The sequence below is a fragment of the Eschscholzia californica genome, unplaced genomic scaffold (genome assembly GCF_041429995.1).
Source record: "Eschscholzia californica isolate CP2 unplaced genomic scaffold, dmEscCali1.0.p SCAF_3, whole genome shotgun sequence".
In the NCBI taxonomy this organism is placed as follows: Eukaryota; Viridiplantae; Streptophyta; class Magnoliopsida; order Ranunculales; family Papaveraceae; genus Eschscholzia; species Eschscholzia californica.
Genome location: NW_028238420.1, coordinates 61793486 through 61808896, shown reverse-complemented (window position 1 = coordinate 61808896; position 15411 = coordinate 61793486). Strand labels below are relative to the sequence as shown.

Below are 15411 nucleotides of genomic sequence, written 5' to 3'. Positions count from 1 at the left end.
ACACATGTAAAGAATTTCAATCCTACAAATCAATTAATAAGAATGAAATTAGGGTCTTGAATTTAGATCTAAACCTCTTTGATCTAAACCTCTTTGGTCTTCACCCAAAAGAAAAATACCAGATCTAAACTTGGTAATGAATCTTCTCTAAAACTAACGAAACCCTCTCCAAGATCATAATCTAAATTGGTTGGTGATCAATCTTTATAAAAAAAAATGAAACGAATCTCTCTTCAATAGAAGCTCTGTTTCTGAATCCAAATCTGTTATTTCTCCAAAACCCATGAATCTATGTTTAATAAAAAGTTTTCTTCCCCATTAAACTTTCACTAAATCATCATTCTTCACCATATTCACTATATCAAAAACCATTGTTAAAGAAAAAAGTTGGTACCAAAGAGATAAAGAGGAAGATCTCAACTAAAAATTTAGAGAGAGAAAGTAAGATTTCTGCAAAAAAAATTACAGAGAGAGAAATAAGAAATTGATAAAGATGGTGATGAAAATATAGTAAGAAATATAGGAAATGAAATTTAAAGTGAGAAAGAAATCTCTCCATAGATTTCTTTCCAGAAGAAAAAGGAAGGAAAGATCTATGATGTACGGCACAAGGGTATTCCAGGAAGGAAAGAAGAAAAAGGAAAAGGAAAGTTGTCACTGACCGTCCTTTTCTGGCTTTAGGACCTGCGGCTAATTGACACGCTGCAGTGGGGCTTGGTCTTATTGGGAGGGCTTTTTTTGGTCCTCTCCCTCAAAAATCCTTATTCATAACCTAAATCTGAAGGGCTACTTGCCCTGCCTGCCCTCCTAATTTTGCCCTCACATAGACTAGTAGTAGGAAGGTAATACACTTGCCGCACGCACTTCTCGTATCTGTCTTTCTTCAAGACGGAAGCGGATCTACCCGCATTCTCCCAACTCCATCGTCCCAACAATGGCGACCTTCTCTTCCAACACCAAACTCAACTCTCTTACTTTCACCCTCAGAAATCAATCTTCTTCTCTTCCTCCCCACAAAACCCTAATAACTTTCTCATCCTCTCCCTCATCTCACCCACCTCTTTCTCTTTCAACATCACCCACCTCACGAACCCATTTCTTCAAGTCCTCCTCATTTCATCATACCCTCAAAACACCACCTAAATCATCCTCCGACGATCTCTCTCCCGTCGTAACAAATCCCAAAACCCTAAAATCCAGACTTGCAGATGGAGAAATCCTGTACGGTCTTTTCCTCCTCAGTTTCTCACCTACCCTCGCTGAAATCGCCGGTCACGCGGGTTACGATTATGTCGTGGTCGATATGGAACACGGTCACGGTGGAATCTCAGATGCACTCCCTTGTCTCCAAGCTCTAGCCGCCACCGGAACACCAGCGATCCTCCGGATTCCTGAATCTACAGCAACATGGGCTAAAAAAGCCCTAGATCTAGGTCCACAAGGTATCATGTTTCCGATGATTGATAACTCTAAATTGGCAAAGAAAGCTGTTTCATACTGTAAATTTCCACCCAATGGGGTCAGAGGATCGGCACACACAGTAGTAAGAGCATCAAATTACGGGATGAACGATGGGTATTTGACGAATTACGAAGATGAGTTATTGGTCATGTGTCAGGTTGAAACTGAAGAAGGTGTGAAGAAGATAGAAGAGATAGCAAAAGTTGATGGGGTTGATTGTATTCAAATGGGACCATTGGATTTGAGTGCCAGTTTAGGGTATTTGTGGGATCCAGGGCATAAGAAAGTGAGAGAGATGGTGCGAACGGCCGAGAAGCGAGTGTTGGAGACAAAGGCCGGTGGTGGCGGAGGGGCGTATTTAGGTGGGTTTGCAATGCCACATGATAGTCCAGAGCAGCTGAGGATGAGGGGATGTCATATGATAGCTGGTGGGGTCGATTTAGGGATGTTTAGAAGTATGGTTGTTGAGGATGTGAAGAGGTTTAAGTCTGGTGTGATGATTGAAGGTTCTGGTGGTGAAGAGGGGGAGAAGGACAAGGATGACAAGTACTGGAGCGAGTGAGCTAAAACCCCCTTGTTACTACTACAACAACTCATTGGTTTTGTTGTGTTGAGAGAGTGTGTCTGTGTCGATCGATATGTTTTGAAATTCTGTAATGTTCTTCTTTACAATTCAATAAAACTCTACTTGGGTCTTGGCATCTTGCCATAACGTTAGTGCATCTACTATAACCCGAAAGTCACAAATTAGATTCTCAGTCGAGAACCATAACGTTAGTTCATCTAATCTCATTCTCAGGCAAGATGACAATGGGGATAGTTTATAAAATATGTTATTAAGGGTATAATAATGACTGTAAGATGGTTTGTATCTTTTTGTATGAATGTCTTCAAAATTGTTTAATGACTGTTAGGAGTATATATTTATTCTTCCAATGAATCAAAATCAAATAATGCTCATGTATAACTCATTCTTACAATTAATCAAATTCAAATACGGAGTAATGTTTATGTGTAACTGTTTATAATACTAGTGTAGTGTTATTTTAAAAAAAAAAAAATAGAACTCAATTTCAAGTAGAGAGTTCTTGAAAAAAAACTATTTCTAGCATATATGGTAAATGAACATCCACATCAACATTTGTTTATGGAAAGCCACCTTCAAATTGGAAACTTTCGTCCTTGTATCTGCGCAAGATTTTCAGATGGTTGTTGTTTCAAGTGCTGGATTTCTAATAGTGATATATTGTGTTTAGGAGGAGAAAACTCTAGTTTCATGGAATATCAAGTGATATCCGGATAGCTTCATGTTCTTGTTTCAAATGATTGTAATAAATGCACTTTATTCATCCCCAAAAACAAAAATCACTACTTAGATGCCTAGTACTAGTACTAGTCTTAACATATGGGCAGAATATTGTCTCTAGTACTAGTCTTAACATATGGGCAGAATATTGTCGCCTATTGACCAAGAAACTTAAGAAAGAGAAGAAAGGGAGGAGGGGTAATCCTATGAGGTCTATATCCCATTCGTCTCCACCCAACGGTGCTTGATGGTGACACCCACCAGCACTACACACCCACACCGTCGCGAAGATCGCCCAAAAAAGACTAAACAAACAATATTAGTGCTGGTATGATCACATCCAAGAATGCCCTTCCTTTCCGAACTAAACAACTTCATTTCAAATCTAGAAACAGCAGCATATCCTGCCAGTATCAATTCCAGATAGATATATTTCCAATCTTTAGCATTCAGGGATTACTCTCATCACATAGTTAACAGCATATTGCAGCATCCATTGTTAGACAGTATAGAGATGATGCATCACAAGGAAGGGGCGTAGCGCGCAGGGGATAAGATCTCACTCCTCACTTTGTCTGACCATGGCAGAATAAGCAACCAAGAATGGCAAGCCTTTTCTACAAAACCATTTTACTAAAGATCCCCACAAGTTTTACCATAGCGCAGATACCAACATACAAAATAAGCCGAAACTAAATATGAAGGCTCATCTCGGGATATTAATAGGATGATCGAACAAATATTTTTCAAAATCTTGTTACCCCAGGATAAACAGATAATTTAACATTAGCAAAGATGAAAAAGTTGGGGGTTGGAAGAACTAGTTTCCTCTACAATACCAAAATGCACATCAAACAAATAAAGGTGGCTAACGCCTTAAAACAGGAGATCCGTCACTCACGGTCATTAGTCACTTATAGCACAAGTACTTAAGATACGGTTAACTAGAGGTGAATACCGAGCACTATCAACGTCTAACGAAACGCTTAAACAAGTAAGGTTGTACGCAGCGAAAAGATAAACCAGCACGAACACTCCTAATCGCTCCTTACCCCAACTCGGTCCTACAGAGAAGTACGCATTTCAATGTAAAACTCCGTTGCAGAAAAAACAAGAAAGTTCAAACGTATGGATAATCGCTATCGTCACCTCAAGAACTGCACTACTTAACGCCTCCCACGGGACCCACCACCTCCTGATCTCGGACCAGGATGGCGAGAAAATTGTAGTCTTAAACTAGCGGAATCACGGTCATGCTCGTCAAACTTATAACCTGCAAAATTAAATCGTACGGTTTTATCCTACGCAAGTTTACTCCCTCTGATTGGAGATCAAAAGTCCAGCTACACATGCAAAATACTACGAGCAGCACAATTACGATAGTTTCTTCGAATTGTTTATACGGTCAACCACCAATTCTAGAAAGTTGCTTCAATGCATGTCTCTGATTTTCTCACCAATGATAGCTTTTTAACACGTTATATAAGAAACTGTACAGACACAACACCTTGTAGTTTGCCTCTCAGGTTCCACCGTCCAGGGTTAGAGAGGATCTCAAATCAGGTATAATTAAGGGACAAGAACACCGAAAATAGGTTTAAACGGATGCAAAAGGGAAATCAAAGAGGGGATATTAGAAGAATCAACCTGTTGAAATGGGCAACTGCTTTGTGCTCTACAAACAACGATAAGGATAATCAACCAGGCCACTAGATAAACCTATTATTTAACTCCCCACAATAATTCCAACTCAAAGGATCAAACATAAGTTATATCTCTTCTCATAGGATTTAGTGCACATCTGCACGATTAGTTACTAGGTCATTGAGGGAAATAAATTCTTAGGATATCAAAGGCCTCCACAAGTACACCACTACCACACCATTAGACTTCCGAAAATGACCTAGGACAGGTATTGTTATTTAGTACAAAGTCGACTACTGTCTGTATTTTGTTTTCCTTTCTCTGGATTACAAAATAGCTATAAGAAACCCACCAACCCGAATAAGGAGAACCTATTAATTATTGCATGGAAAAAGTAGTTGTGGCCTCAAAACTTGTAGAAGATAACCGATAATAGAGATAGCCTTACTCTAATTATTCTTATTCTTTTATCTAAAGTAATAATCGCACAGTAATAGGTTCGATAAATGATGTGTACTGTATAAGGTAAGGAAAACGCCAATACACCTAGTGCTTGTAGCATAATAGAGAACATCACGGATATGGAGCAAAACGTAGTTGTGAATACACATGAAACCATGTTTAGAAAAAAGTGAGGAAAAAGAGTAAACATTTTCTTTTCACCTTGTAAAGCATCCAACGCGGTTGCCGCCTGCGCAGGACTGCCAAAATCAACAAAGCAGAGGACAAGCGGTTCACCTCCAGCCTGCAAGAAATTAAATTAGCCCGAACCCATGATAAGGAGAAAGCCTTTGCCTAGTACCTAATATGATTATTTCACGAATACTGGATACACTTACATGTCTAGATTCTTTGCTCACAAGTCTTACTTCTCTAAAACCTACAAAAGGCCGAAAAATATCTGCGAACCCAAGTGAAGGAGAAAGAAAAGTACGTACGATTTGTTTTAATAAGAAAAACGTTCGATTTTGTGAGACAAAATTTTTCTTTCAAAAGGACGAGAAGAATTTTATGCTGGTGGAAGGATACGAGACACTTCTCTTCGCGTACAGTTTGCAGGCAATCCTTCGACAAATAATGTGTTGGATGCATCTGAAGGAAGAGGAATCTCTGGCCTTCCTCCAAATCCCATAGTCCGACCTCTTCCAGCCATGCCTGGATCAAAGCTGCCAATACCAACCATCCGTGGATCTTCAACAGGAGGTGCAAGCATTCCCCCACTCAAGGGTCTACCCGATTCTCCACCACCAAATGACGAAATTTGCTGGAAAAAATTCACAACCCATTACACGAAATAACACGCCAATCGCCAAGTAACAGAAAATTAATAGAAAGGAACATAATTAAGTAATTCACATACTCCATTGCGCAAGTAACGATCATAAGATGCTCCAATCGAGTCAGTATCTCTAACAATACGCTGTCTACCCCTTTCATCTTCATTTGGAAAGTAAGGAGGCATTTCATGACCACCAGGAATATCTACCAAATTTTCAAGTTTGAAGATGAATTATGCTCAGAAACACATGAAAATGAAAGTCCAAAACTACAGACCACAAACAAGTACCAAAACCGAAAGAGAACTCTTTTTTACTTAATATTAACTCATCTTTCCATATATCAAGCTGAGATGATGAAGTACTTAAAAGATTTGAAACAACAACTCTAATGGGAAACCCCTACTCAAGCAAACAGTACTAACAATCCAGAAATTGGTAAGAGTTATCTCCAAGAGCCTAAATGAACATTTACGAATACAAAGTTCCACAAACTTATCAAAAACTGGTATATATCATCACTAACACAAATATAAACCCTAACCTAAACAAGAAATGGCGATGGAGAAATAACACAGTGCGACTTACCGTATTCAGGGCGAGGACGTTTTCCGGTAAGAGGAGGAATGGCAGGTTGCCGTCCGTCTCCATACCTCCAGTAGCCTTCCGCCATTTTATCGATTTACAGAAATGAAGTTAAGATTGGGGAGAGGAAAACGAAGCGAAGAAAGAAACAACTCAGACTGTTCAGAAGAGGGGTCTTTTCGTTTCTTTTCTTTCTTCTTTTTAGGGCAAAGTATCCGACTCAAAGTATGAATTATGTTGAGTCAGATTTTAGGATCTTTTTGTTTGTCTGACTCATGAAGTCTGAATGACTGATTTGGATTGGTTTTTGGTCCATCTGATTCAGACAAAATTCAGAAGCCAACATGATATACACGTCCAACACCAATAATGGAGAAAAAAAAAGAAACCACGGAAGTAGAGCAGATGAGATTTAGCGACTGGATTTTTAGTTAGATTCCACCATGTTTCGTGATACGTCTCGAAAAATGTAATCTCCCAAACGTTTGGCACCACATAGACACACAATAACTATTTGATAACGTCTTATAGGACCATACATAATCAACCTTCTTTGTTACTAGCAGTTCACAACACCGTGACTTCATAATGTATCATTAGGGCAACGAGGCGATCAACCACTTAGCTTCGACATCTCACTTTAGCCTCCCACCTATCGGAATCTGACTTAAAACCCGTATTTAGTATTTGACATCTTGAAAAAATGATTTGGTGAAAAATAGTGGTATTGTTTTCTTGCTTGTCTATTTATCACATCCACATGATCCTATATTTACGTACGTATCAGTGCACGAAAAACACCTAGACTGATTTTAAATCTTGAAATAAACAGTTCATCAACCAACAAAAAATTCCATTGCTTGCTTGCTTGTTATATAAAGTGATATTAATGGCCTCAGAGCCAGTAAAACAAGCCAGAAAATATCAAGATGAAATAAGTATCAAATTTTAAATTTAAAGATTGAGGATTTGAATATTGATGAAAACAGTTCCGTTATACATCAAGGCTAGCTAGAAAACTAAGTGCAAAATAAAGGCTATTTAATTTGGAATGCATTCTATTAGTTTCCGACCAGACGTGAGACCCCTTGATATGGAAGAGACACCACCAGTGACTATTAGTGTCCGGCTCATCGCCTTTTTGGCTGTAACTTGGCGAGTTTCTCACAAGTTTCTAACACACCAATGTCTTATCTGCTTATAGGTGCTCGTACTCCTCCGATGCTTCTATGCCATACCCAAACTTCATTGAGCTTCTTTTTTGTTTTACAGTGTGTTTGTAGTCCTTCATTTCTTCTTCATAGATGATAGACAGCATTTCTAATATGGGAGAACTGGTTGAATGAGACATACATGTTACCACTCAAACCAGTGGGCTTCACCCAAGATACCCGTGGCAATCGTTTGACTGTGGAGGAACGCTGTCAGCAACCTAACTCGGCACAGTAGTAAGTAGTTGTACTAATCTTGCTTGATTCTGTTTGTTGAAGGAGGTGAACTAGATAAAGGAATACATTCACTCTGGTTGAATCCTGGTTTGCTTCGACAATAAATCTTGCTCATATCTTATCGTTGTGAACTTCCACCTCTCCCTTGAAGATAGTCAGGCCAAACTCCCCTGTCTTATCTGCTATCTCAAGAAAGAATCCTCATTCTTACAGAGCATCTGAAGCACAAAGCCTTAAGCTGAATAGATTTAGGTAGTTTTTGTTTTTTCTCTAAGTCAGATATGAAATTTGACTAGAAGTCTGAATTGACTAAAGTAAGATGTCAGAATGTTTGTTTGTGTCTGACTCTGATGTTTTACTCCCCTAAATGACGATTTGGGCTGATTTTGGGTCCATTGAATTAGACGATTCATATTCCAGCCATGGGGAAAACACACACCACCTTACTCTACCTCTTTAAGCATTTGGCCCTAGAGTTGAGATCCTCAACCACAACAGGGCAAAACATGGATTGTGTAGCAGCACCACCACCATTTCCACTTGAATTTTCTTTTCCAATTACTCCATTGTCTTCATGTATCATCTAATACAACGCAAATTATCACACGTAATATGAGTCGCTAAAACGAAAATCATAAGCTAATTAGCAAGACAAGAAAAAAAAAATGACAAAAGGGAGGAGTATGTATTGTTACCTTTGGTTCACTAATTTGCTTAATTGTGTCTGAATATTTAGTCACGCCTTGTAAGAAGAGCATGTGTTTGATGGTTCGGTCTAATAACGAGCCAATGCTGCACTGCTTATCGAACAAATTGAAGATATTAGTACTTCACAAAATAATATCGACTCTCATTTACTCGACAAGATTAGAAGCATACCTTTGCACCATTCGGAACAATCTCACGGAGCTCTTTGACACGTGCTTCTATCAGCTTTCGGTCTTTTGGCCGTGGCCTAGTACTCTCCCCAGGACGAGCTCTTTTCTTGGTCACTTTTCCTGGTTGCACTCTCTCACAATTTTTGCTGTAACTATCTTCAACCCATATGCCAATTTCAGCCTTCAATGCACTTCCTGTCCTGGTTATACCAATTGTTGACGATTGATCGTCTGAACTAGGTTTACAATTGTGAAAAGTCGTACATAAGGTATCGCCAAACAAGTTTTCAACACCAAAATCTGAGAGGAAACCTCTCTGTATACGAATCTTAGAACCAATATCTAAACTTGAGATGCAACTAGAAGAAGTCTCAGAACTCATAATCGAGTGACTAAGATTACTTACTGGAAGTAAAATATAATCCCGACTTTCCTTCTCCAAAGGGCACTTAAAGTCCATTTTCACGCTATCGAAAAGGTTGATATTAGTTGGTAGCTGGATCGGAAAATCGAAGGATATCTCATTCTCGTCAGAGTTTACGGGGAAGTCTAACGAATTATAAGTAGTAGAAGCAGAGAAATTGAGTGGGAATCAGTTGAATACTTCATCTGGAACCAATTCAGATGGCTGAGCAACCCATTCAAGCGGCCGTGTATAACCTATGGTGCAGAGTGAGCCGTCCCTTGTGAAAATATATAAACCGAGTCCACCTGAAGATATCGACATGTATGTCAATGTCTGCAAGGTGCACGAGTTCCTATCTTCGGATGAACGTACTCGAAGGATTTTCGTTGCCACAGGCACTTTAGTTTCTGCACTTGCAGTTCGGAGTTGGTGGTGGCTATCGTCGAATGAGGAGCTACTACTAATCAAAGGGTTTATGATAAAATTATGCAACCTTGAAGTCGAAGACAGAGAATTTGTGAGCATTCCACTGATAAGATTTTAGATAGGTCTCTGCTTCATTTTAAGAAGAGATGTCTCATGTACAAACTGGGAAAGAAGAAAACAGGTTTGGGTTTTAGCTCCAAGACAGAAGCCTCCAACTTTAAAGCTCATGAAAAGGGATGAATTGAGGGATCCGATAAAATCGAATATGAGTTATGATTGTTTGACTTGATAAGAAAAGCATGACAGATATGAGATGATGAAATATATGATAGTTTGAGAATCTTGACTTTAAAATGCTCTTTTGAGTTTTAAAAAACCTATAGCTCTCAAATAACGCATCCTTTTTCTCGAAGCAACGCCTCATTGGACTAGTTATCATCTTTCGTTACATTTTTAATCTTTTTGGAATTCATCTAATGGCCGACCACAATGATAATATAAAATCATCTAAAGTTTTGATTGTCCCCGCCTAGTGAGGAAGGGAGTATGATACTGTCTCCTTCACAAAACACACAAAGTGTTCACTTTATCATAGTGGTTGAGTACTAGTACTATTATGTAAATTGCCATCCTTATTCTACCTCTAGAAGAAGATTAATATAATTACTTAGTATCCAATGACTTCAAAGTCATGTTAATTAAATAATGGGTTATTTCCCTAATGGCCCCCTACTTTGTGACCAGCTTCCCGCCTGGCCCCCTAAATTAACAAAAATACCCATATGGCCCCCTTTTTCCGTTATCTTTAACTGTCCGTTACTCTCTCTCCTCCATCTCATTTTCTCTCTCTGCCAAGTCACCTATCACGGCCACATCATCATCTTCTCCGGCATTGGTCGCCGGCCGGCCAAATTTCCGGCCAGCGACCTTCAAATATTAAAAAGAAAAGTTTTTTTTATTTTCTCTCTCCTCTTTCTCTCTCTAGATTTTTTTTTCCTCACCCTCTCTCTCTCTAAAACTCCGGCGAAGGGGTTTCCCTTCGCCGGAGCTAGGTCTGTTCAACGAACAGACCTTGCAAGGTCTGTTCGTGAGCAGAACATTAAGGGTTGTTCTGCTCACGAACAGACCTTGCAAGGTCTGTTCACGAACAGACCTAGCTCCGGCGAAGGGAAACCCCTTCGCCGGAGTTTTAGAGAGAGAGAGGGTGAGGAAAAAAAAAATCTAGAGAGAGAAAGAGGAGAGAGAAAATAATTTTTTTTTTTTTTTTTTTTTATATTTGAAGGTCGCCGGCCGGAAATTTGGCCGGCCGGCGACCAATGCCGGAGAAGATGATGATGTGGCCGTGATAGGTGACTTGGCAGAGAGAGAAAATGAGATGGAGGAGAGAGAGTAACGGACAGTTAAAGATAACGGAAAAAGGGGGCCATATGGGTATTTTTGCTAATTTAGGGGGCCAGGCGGGAAGCTGGTCACAAAGTAGGGGGCCATTAGGGAAATAACTCTTAAATAATTAAGAGTAACGATGGGAAACAAGAAAAGCTAGATAGATTCTAGACAGAAATTTTATGTGGTATTCGCGTTTTAATAAATCAAAATTATTAGAAGTGTGAATCACTCAATCACAACCAATCGAATAAATTTTTTTCTTGAAGTCTTTCTTATTTTTCTTGTTCCCTAACATTTCTCAAGTAATTAGTGATCCCATATCTCAACCATCATCAATTGTTTACAATTTATTAACCGTTACTTTGAAGGAAAATCGGAAAGGTCGAAATAAGCTCATCCTTTCTATAAAAGAGAAATTTAAAAGAAAACAACAGTGGTGCTCTACAAAATATTAGGTAAGGCAATATAGATGAGGTCTGGCAAACCAGATCTGACGAACCAGACCTTCGAATGTTTTGTTATATCCATCTCTTTGAATTGTTACGTGTTGGGTTATTATAATGTGGCTTCTAATTTATGACAAATTAGAAATTTTTTGTTCACGAACAGACCTAGCTCCGGCGAAGGGAAACCCCTTCGCCGGAGTTTTAGAGAGAGAGAGGGTGAGGAAAAAAAAAATCTAGAGAGAGAAAGAGGAGAGAGAAAATAATTTTTTTTTTTTTTTTTTTTTTTTTTATATTTGAAGGTCGCCGGCCGGAAATTTGGCCGGCCGGCGACCAATGCCGGAGAAGATGATGATGTGGCCGTGATAGGTGACTTGGCAGAGAGAGAAAATGAGATGGAGGAGAGAGAGTAACGGACAGTTAAAGATAACGGAAAAAGGGGGCCATATGGGTATTTTTGCTAATTTAGGGGGCCAGGCGGGAAGCTGGTCACAAAGTAGGGGGCCATTAGGGAAATAACTCTTAAATAATTAAGAGTAACGATGGGAAACAAGAAAAGCTAGATAGATTCTAGACAGAAATTTTATGTGGTATTCGCGTTTTAATAAATCAAAATTATTAGAAGTGTGAATCACTCAATCACAACCAATCGAATAAATTTTTTTCTTGAAGTCTTTCTTATTTTTCTTGTTCCCTAACATTTCTCAAGTAATTAGTGATCCCATATCTCAACCATCATCAATTGTTTACAATTTATTAACCGTTACTTTGAAGGAAAATCGGAAAGGTCGAAATAAGCTCATCCTTTCTATAAAAGAGAAATTTAAAAGAAAACAACAGTGGTGCTCTACAAAATATTAGGTAAGGCAATATAGATGAGGTCTGGCAAACCAGATCTGACGAACCAGACCTTCGAATGTTTTGTTATATCCATCTCTTTGAATTGTTACGTGTTGGGTTATTATAATGTGGCTTCTAATTTATGACAAATTAGAAATTTTTTATACTCCATAACATAAGTCAATTAACAATTACCTCTACTGTCAGATGAAGCAGTGACTTCCGTTTTTGCGTAGTAGATGCTTTATCTAACCAATTGGACTAGTTGTAAGACTTTTGGCCTTGTATTTAAGGGGGGGGGGGGGGGGGTAGTGGTTCAGGACATTGGAGGACACTCAGAGACAAAATGTTCCAGAGACATTTCAAGACATTTCGGGACATTTGTCCGTAGACAAAATGTCTTTATGGACATTTCAGGACATTTGATTCATAGACAAAATGTCTCAGAGACATTTCAAGACATTTGGTTCATGGACAAAATGTCCTGGGGACATTTCAACATATTAAATCCATGGACAAAATGTGTAGTGGATATTATTATTATTATTATTATTATTATTATTATTATTATCTCATCATTGAAGGATAATTGGTAGACATTTATTATTTTAATATTATCATTATTGTCAAACCATATGAAATAATATATTTGTACTCATGTTTCAATAATATATTTTTCGACTTTTGTGGACATCTGTGGATATCTGATGGCATTGATGGCAGTTGGTAGACATTTATTATTAATGTAATCATTATTGTCTGATCATACGAAATAAATTTGCCCTACTACTTTGAAAATATATTTTTCGACCTTCGTAGACATCCGTGAATATCTGTAGACATTGATAGATATTTAGTTGATATTTATTATTTTTAATATTATTACTGTCTTACCATATGAAATGAAAAAAATTAATTAATATTTCCAAATATATATTTTTCGACTTTCGTAGACATCTGTAGATATCTGTGGACATTGATGGACAATTGGTAAATATTTATTATTTAATATAGTTAAATATTATTATATAATATAATATAATATAATATAATATAATATAATATAATATAATATAATATAATATAATAATATAATATAATATAATATAATATAATATAATATAATATAATATAATATAATATAATATAATATAATATAATATAATATATAATATAATGTAATAATAATACAATAATATAGTAATATAATAATAAGATAATATTATAATAATATGATTTGATAATAATAATTATTTTTATTACCTTCCTTACTCAAATGTATAATAATAATAATAATAATATAATAATGATAATAATAATAATAATAATAATAATAATAATAATAATAATAATAATAATATAGTAATATAATAATAAGATAATATTATTATAATATGATTTGGTAATAATAATTATTTTTATTATCTTCCTTACTCAAATGTCCCCAAGTGTCTTCCATATTTTGAGAGACATTTTCTCTCCAAAAGCTCTCCAAATTTACACTAAAATGTCTCCAAATGTCCCCAAAAACAATTTGTCTTGAAATGTCCCTGATTTCGTGTCCCGAACGAATAACACAGACATTTGGGGACATTTGAAATGTCTCCAACCAATAACACGGACATTTGGAGACATTTGGAGACATTTGAAATGTCCCCAACCAATAACACGGACATTTGGGGACATTTCAAATGTCCCCAACCAATAACACGGACATTGGGGGACATGAAAATGTCCCCCAATGTCCCCAACCACTACCCCCCCTAAGCACCCATGATTGAAGAGGACAAAGGAGGTTCATGGGCACCCTCACATAACCACTTAAATTTCTACACATTGACTGTGAATCAAATTTGGACTTCTAAATTTTACAACCAACCAGACAAACAATTGTTTAAATTTGTATAGCATAATACTAGTCATTGTTATCATGATCATAAAAGAAAAGATTGTCAGTATTTTTACGACTTTAAAGGACTCAAATAATGTATATAAGTTTGTATTCCAGTTAGTTGTGCATCTTCTTATATAACTAGAAGTGGTGATACAATTCGGATATCGTGAAATATTCAATATGATTCCACAAAATCTATTTTCGTTCAAGTAACGGATTATATTCAATTGAAAGGATCTTCTGATCGATCTAGAGATCCTTTCGGTTCCAGCAGTAGTTGTTATACCACCCATCTCAACTGCATTTGATATGACATGTTAGCACATCTTTCGTAAGGTATCAACTTTATTTTATGTAGTATGACGTGATTCGTGTTTTGGTAAATCACAATCATTGGAAGCGCGAATCACAACCAATTGAATAAAAGTTCTCTTTCAAGCCTTTATTATTTTTTTGTTACCTAACATTTTTCAAGTAATTAGTGAACCCATATCTCAACCATCACCAATTGTTTACAATTTATTAATCCTTATTTTGATAGAAAATCTCAAAGGAAAATAAGTTGATCCTTTCTATAAAAGAAAACAATAGTGTGTTCCTCTGTGAAATAGGTCGCGGCTTTGGGGAACAAAAAAATTCTCTGGGATTAAGTCAATAAATATTGATTTAGGGGCATAATTTTTTTAGTAATTGACTTGATCAAATATTGTCCCCTAATCTTCATCTTTTCTCTCTCCCTATCTCTCTCTCTCCCACTGTCTCGGACCATCTCTCTCTCTCTCTCTCTCTCTCTCTCTATATATATATATATATATATATATATCAACTTCCTTCAAAATTGAAAGAGTTTGACAAGTCATTACGAATCGAACTTACTTGAACTTCAAAAGAAAACCCTAAACTGAATCTAAATTGAAAGCTAGTAAAACCCTAATTCCCATATAAGATATAAATAGACTTACCATCTCTTTTTCTTCAACATCATGAAGGTACTCTGAGTTAACATTGTATACTTTGTCTCATCTTCAAACACATTAGCCATAATATCACAAATTCGAAGATTTTAACGAACTTGGGAAGTTTTCATTAATTTTAACAAACCATTGCCAAAAAGCTAGAAACCCTAAATTGATACCCTAGAAAAGAAATGCCCTAAGCCTTAGGTTAAGTAAAGAAATGCCAAAAACGAGCACCAAGTTGTCTCTGGTTGATGCTTCTCCAGAAAATATTGAATGGTCTTTATATTTAAAAACATGAATTTATTTTAGCCACATTAGGGTCTTGCCATAGTGATAGTGTATAAGCTTGAGAATCACTTGTTGGATTGTGGTGAAAGAGAAGAGGTGGCAATGGTGGTCGAATGGTGGTGGTGGGAAGTTGTTATGGTGAAGGTGATAAAGAGGATGAAGATTAGAGG

General features: G+C 37.1%; 3 protein-coding genes across 3 annotated transcripts; 1 reads left to right on the top strand and 2 right to left on the bottom strand.

Annotated features, from left to right (window-relative positions):
• The first annotated feature begins 767 nt into the window (after positions 1-767).
• On the top strand, positions 768-2156 carry LOC147552902 (Phosphoenolpyruvate carboxylase family protein). The gene has a single exon (XM_086666348.1). It carries the CDS (start codon positions 935-937, stop codon positions 2021-2023), a length of 1089 nt encoding a protein of 362 aa, XP_086522474.1. The 5' UTR covers positions 768-934; the 3' UTR covers positions 2024-2156.
• Positions 2157-3509: 1353 nt separating this feature from the next.
• On the bottom strand, positions 3510-6502 carry LOC147552901 (RNA-binding protein 1-like). The gene is made up of 7 exons (XM_086666350.1): positions 6277-6502; positions 5772-5893; positions 5441-5675; positions 5251-5312; positions 5075-5156; positions 3917-4040; positions 3510-3831 (listed from the first exon to the last, which is right to left on the bottom strand). The coding sequence occupies exons 1-6, from the start codon at positions 6359-6361 to the stop codon at positions 3934-3936; spliced, it is 693 nt and encodes a 230-aa protein (XP_086522476.1). The 5' UTR covers positions 6362-6502; the 3' UTR covers positions 3510-3831; positions 3917-3933.
• A 717-nt stretch (positions 6503-7219) lies between these two features.
• Positions 7220-9659, bottom strand: LOC147552900 (transcription factor LHW-like). The gene is made up of 3 exons (XM_086666349.1): positions 8601-9659; positions 8417-8518; positions 7220-8304 (listed from the first exon to the last, which is right to left on the bottom strand). Exons 1-3 carry the CDS (start codon positions 9057-9059, stop codon positions 8170-8172), a joined length of 696 nt encoding a protein of 231 aa, XP_086522475.1. The 5' UTR covers positions 9060-9659; the 3' UTR covers positions 7220-8169.
• Positions 9660-15411: the final 5752 nt, after the last annotated feature.

What these genes read in the sequence shown, in the direction of transcription:
- LOC147552902 (XM_086666348.1), top strand. Translation starts at nt 935, where the DNA reads ATGGCGACCTTCTCTTCCAACACCAAACTCAACTCTCTTACTTTCACC.
- LOC147552901 (XM_086666350.1), bottom strand. Translation starts at nt 6,361, where the DNA reads ATGGCGGAAGGCTACTGGAGGTATGGAGACGGACGGCAACCTGCCATT. An exon ending in ACGTCCTCGCCCTGAATACG is followed by an intron (nt 5,894 to 6,276) that starts GTAAGTCGCACT and finishes AAAATTTGGTAG; the next exon opens with ATATTCCTGGTGGTCATGAA. An exon ending in TGAGCAAAGAATCTAGACAT is followed by an intron (nt 5,157 to 5,250) that starts GTAAGTGTATCC and finishes AATTTCTTGCAG; the next exon opens with GCTGGAGGTGAACCGCTTGT.
- LOC147552900 (XM_086666349.1), bottom strand. Translation starts at nt 9,059, where the DNA reads ATGGACTTTAAGTGCCCTTTGGAGAAGGAAAGTCGGGATTATATTTTA. An exon ending in TTGTTCCGAATGGTGCAAAG is followed by an intron (nt 8,519 to 8,600) that starts GTATGCTTCTAA and finishes TTCGATAAGCAG; the next exon opens with TGCAGCATTGGCTCGTTATT. An exon ending in AGCAAATTAGTGAACCAAAG is followed by an intron (nt 8,305 to 8,416) that starts GTAACAATACAT and finishes GCGTTGTATTAG; the next exon opens with ATGATACATGAAGACAATGG.